The sequence below is a fragment of the Juglans regia genome, chromosome 14 (genome assembly GCF_001411555.2).
Source record: "Juglans regia cultivar Chandler chromosome 14, Walnut 2.0, whole genome shotgun sequence".
Lineage (NCBI taxonomy): Eukaryota > Viridiplantae > Streptophyta > Magnoliopsida > Fagales > Juglandaceae > Juglans > Juglans regia.
In genome coordinates this window covers 10,106,395-10,111,570 of record NC_049914.1, presented here as the reverse complement: position 1 = coordinate 10,111,570, position 5,176 = coordinate 10,106,395, and the positions used below count along the sequence as shown (strand labels likewise).

General features: G+C 40.9%; 1 protein-coding gene across 1 annotated transcript; it reads left to right on the top strand.

The window, feature by feature from the left end:
* The first annotated feature begins 3,487 nt into the window (after nucleotides 1-3,487).
* Nucleotides 3,488-4,246, top strand: LOC108993957. The gene has a single exon (XM_018969023.2). It carries the CDS (start codon nucleotides 3,488-3,490, stop codon nucleotides 4,244-4,246), a length of 759 nt encoding a protein of 252 aa, XP_018824568.1.
* Nucleotides 4,247-5,176: the final 930 nt, after the last annotated feature.

The window sequence follows — 5,176 nt, the reverse complement described above, 5'->3', positions numbered from 1 at the left end:
AGCCCAATTGATACGGTTATGGGTGAATCTAGGGACCCTATAGTAAGGAAAAGGCCTGATGCAGGAACTCAGGGGATTATCATGACAAGAAAGAGAGCTAAACAATCTTAGTTGGCAGTGGCTGGTTTCCAGCCCTGCCAAGCCCCATGAAACACTTAGCATGGAACTGCCGAGGGCTTGGGAACCCTCGGACAGTTCGTGAGCTCCACCTCATGGTGAAGGAAAAGTGCCCGGATGTTGTATTCCTATGTGAAACAAAATGTAGAAGGAAAAAAATAGAACTTATCCGAGACAGACTTAGATTCGACCATTGCTTTTCTGTTGACAGTATTGGAAGGAGTGGGGGTATTGCCATTTTTTGGAAAGGAGATATTGAAGCTGAATTAGATACATATTCTCATCATCATATCTCTATCTCTTCATCTTCTAACATCCCAAGCAAGAAGTGGACTGTAATAGGCTTTTATGGACAACCTTCTACTGCTAAAAGAAGTATTAGTTGGGATCTTCTCAGGCTGATCCATTCCAGAATTCATAACCCCTAGTTATGTATGGGGGACTTTAACGAGGTTTTGTTCAAAGAGGAGTACTTTGGCTCCAACATACGCCCCTTTAAGCAAATGGAAGATTTTAGACTGGCCTTATCAGACTGTGGACTTATGGATATTGGTTTTGAATGATCAAAATTTACTTGGTGCAACAAAAGGGAGGGGATTGAATTCACTAAATGTCGATTGGATAGAGCCCTAGCCAATGTTGAATGGCTTAACCTTTTTGACTCTAATCAGGTCCTAGTTCTTCCAGTTCAATGCTCTGACCACAATCCTTTGTTTATTCATTGCTTAAACTCTGCTCAAGATGAGTCCTCTAATCACAGAATATTTAGATATGAAGTGGCATGGGGTAAAAGAGAATGGTGCACTAATCTTATTAAAGCTACCTGGATACAGAAACCACCTCAGGCTTCCAAGCTTGATGTTACTCAAGGTGGTTTGAAGGCATGTAGGGATAAGCTCAAGATTTGGAGCAAGGAGGCATTTAGACAGCAGAAGAGGCTTCTAAACTACAAGAGAGAACAGTTGAGAATTTTACAAGAATCCAACTCTGGCCAGTTTAATAGCCAAATCAATGTTCTTCAGAATGAGATAGATGGATACCTCGAAGAAGAAGATCTGAAATGGAGGCAAAGAGCTAAACAAAAGTGGCTTAAGGACGGAGACAGGAACACTAAATACTTCCATAAGTGTGCATCTCAAAGGAAACAGGTGAACAGAATCAAACATATCAAAAATGGTAATGGAAGTGTGACTTTCAATAAGGATGAGATTGCAAGGACTTTTCAAGAATATTACCAAAGCCTTTTCTCTTCCTCTAAACCAAGCAACATCGAGGCAGCCTTGAATAATTTTCCTCCCTCAGTCACTACAGAAATGAATTGCTCCCTTGCTAGCCCTTTCTCTGAACAGGAAGTGGAATTTGCAATTAAGAACATGAATCCCCTCGGATCACCTGGTCAAGATGGATTTTCAGCTGCTTTTTACTATCAACACTGGTCCTCAATAGGCAAGGAAGTGACAGCTGTAGTCTTAGAAGTGCTACAAACCAGACAGGGCTTTAAAGATATTAATCAAACCTTTATATCCTTGATCCCCAAGAAGAAGTGCCCACAATATGCTTTAGATTACAGACCGATCAGTCTCTGCAATGTATTCTACAAAATCATCTCTAAAGTAATTGCAAACAGACTCAAAATTATTTTACCTAATCTCATTTCCCTCACCCAAAGTGCATTTGTGTCAGAAAGATTGATATCAGATAATGTAATTGTTGCATATGAGTTGCTGCATTCCATGCAATCAAGGCTAAAAGGGAAACATAATGGCTATATGGCCCTTAAACTCGATATGAGCAAAGCATATGATCGAGTGGAATGGGACTTTTTGAGTAAAATTATGAGGAAAATGAGCTTTGAGAGTGAATGGGTAGACTTGGTGATGCAGTGTGTTACCACTGTCAACTACTCTATTCTTGTTAATGGTGTACCCCAAGCAAAATTTACTCCTTCCAGAGGCATTAGAAAGGGAGATCCTCTATCTCCCTACCTATTCATCATCTATTCTGAGTTCCTCAGCCATAGCTTAAATCAAGCTGAGAGGCAGGGAATTATTTCTAGGATTCCAACTGCTCGAGGATCCTTTCATGTGAACCACCTTTTCTTTGCAGATGACAGCTTGGTATTCTGTAGATCTAATCCAGATGAATGGTGTAGACTACAACAGGTATTAAGCAGCTATGAAAAAGTTTCGGGTCAGAGGCTTAACCTTGAAAAAACCTCCATCTTTTTCAGCAGGAACACCAAAGTTGAGGTCCAACAAGCCATTTTGCAACAGTCAGGAATCAAAGCTTCAAGATCCTTTGATAAATATTTGGGGTTACCATCTTATGTGGGAAGAAACAGAACAAAGGCCTTTCATTCAATTCTTGACAGGGTCAAAACCAAGATGACTAATTGGAAGAGTAATCTGCTGTCCCAAGCTGGAAAGGAGACCCTCCTTAAATTTGTGCTACAATCAATTCCAACATATAGTATGGGGATCTTCAAACTCCCTAAAACAATTCTTAGAAGACTCAATCAGCTCCTACAATTCTTCTGGTGGGGACAAAGCAACCATAGGTCCAAAATACATTGGTTGAGCTGGCAGAAACTAGGAAAATCCAAGCAGAATGGGGGTTTGGGATTTAGGGACTTTGAACATTTTAATTTAGCTTTACTGGCTAAACAAGGTTGGAGGATCATTCAGAACCCTCAATCCCTTGTAGCTCAGGTTCTCAAAGCTAAATACTTCCCTACCTCGGATTTTCTTTCAGCCAAATCAAGACCTCAAGATTCCTATGTGTGGAAGAGCTTCCTTCTAGCCAGACCAGTAATTAAGGCAAGTTTGATTGGAAAGTTGGTGATGGAAGAAAAATCAAAATTTGGCAGGATCAATGGCTGCCATGCCCATCTACTTTTAAAGTGCAATCTCCTGTCCATATTCTAGAGGCTGAAGCCCAAGTTGCTGAGCTCATTAACCCAGTTACCATGCAGTGGGATCTGTCTCTCATTTATAACATTTTCTCTGTCTCTGAAGCAAAACTAATTAGCCAGATCCCTATTAGCCCTTGCAGGAGTCAAGATATGCTGACATGGAGGTGCTCGAGCAATGGGAAATTTTCTGTAAGGAGTGGTTATCACCTTTAAGGCTCTTTGATAGAATATAAAGTGGGGCAATCTTCAACTCAAAGTTCAAGCTCGAGATTTTGGAACAAAGTTTGGGGTATCCAAGCACCTCAAGCAATAAAATCCTTCCTCTGGAGAGCTGCCTGTGAGTCCCTTCCCACTAAGCTGGATTTGCATAAAAGAAAGATAGTAGATTCACCTCTCTGTCCAATCTGCTCTTTGAACCCAGAATCAGTCTCTCATGCTATATGGTCATGTGGTGCTTCAATGGATGTATGGTCTATAAGCTCAAAAAGAATTCAGAAATCAAGCCTGCAGGAAGGATCCTTTAAAGATATTCTAACATTTTTAATGGATCACTTTTCTCCATTGGAAATCATAGAATTTGTTGTTACTGCAAAATCCATTTGGAGTAGAAGGAATAATTGGCTCTTTGAACAGCAATTCCAATCCCCTTATCAAGTGTCAAAGCTTATCCAAACAAAACTGAGTTCTATTAAGTTGTGGATTGAGAATGGAACTAAACAGAAAGTAACCCAAGCTGCTAAAGTTAACAGATGGATTGCTCCCCCATTAGATATGTTCAAAGCCAACTGGGATGCTGCCATTGATAAAGCCAATTCAAGGGTGGGGATTGATGTAATTGTTAGGAACTCAGAAGGAGCTGTCATGGCATCCTTATGCTCTTCGATGGACCTGTTCCCTGATCCACTTCTTGGTGAGGCCATAGCAGCTCGAAGAGCCTCTTCCTTCTGTGCAGATCTGGGTTTTCAGCATGTAATACTCGAAGGTGACTCCTTGTTGGTGGTGAAGGCAATCCAAAACAAGGAAGATAGTTGGAGTGATTCTGGCCTTGTTATTAGAGATATTAAGATTTTGCTTTCTAAGTTCCTCTCTTGGTCTGTCCTACATGTCTATAGGGAAGTTAATGTAATTGCACATCACTTGGCAAAGTTTGCTCTTAGCTGCCAAGAGGATTGCATAATGATTGAGGACTGTCCCCCTTGTATCAAGCAACTACTATGATGAATGAAATAGTTTATTTTCAAAAAAAAAAAAAAAAAACTCAACAACTATATCTAACATATATGCTATTTTTAATGAATTTTACTAGCTATTTTTAACAAGACCAATAAAACATATTCGAACATGCAAAGAATTTGAACAAGCCATCTAAGCAACATATCCAATATTCTGATCATGAATAGAGAGTGGCAATATTCTAAACTCGGTGTAGCTTAATTAGCAAAATCCCAACCTACCAACATGTGAAAATTTTTCAAAGCCCTAAAATTAAGATATATGTAGTTGCAATAAAGAATACTCAATTATTACAAGTGCTTGAAAATTCATCTAGACCACCGATTTCTAAAACATAGTATTTCACTCTATTACTAACCAAGTCCAACAACATCTATAAAACCAATTAGAGCTTTCAACTTAGATTAGAGGCAATAACTTACCCTTGGCAAAGTTGGTAGAGAGGCAGAGAGATGTAGAGAGGGGCAGAGCGAAGATGGACTCAAGGAGAGACTCAGAGAGAGAAGACCGTGAGATAGAGGCTTGGCCACTTGAGAGAGAGGAGACCAAGAGAGACAGTGAGACCGACATAGTGAAAGGCTTGATGTGGGCAACCGATGACCAACTATCGTGAGACAGATCCTTGAGAGAGAGGGAGACTGTGAGATAGAGGCTTGAGAGAGAGGGAGACCGTGAGATTGAGGCTTGAGAGAGGGGGAAAACGTGAGACAGAGGCTTAAGAAGAGGGGGACCATGCAATAGAGGCTTGAGAGAGGGGGACACCGTGAGACAAAGGCTTGAGAGAGAGGGAGATCAGGAGAGACAGTGAGACTGACGGCCTTGAAAGGCTGCCTGTGGCGACTGGAGGCCAACGATGGTGAGACAAGCATGAGAGAGAGGGAGACCAAGAGAGGTGGGAGAAGGTGAGACTCAAGA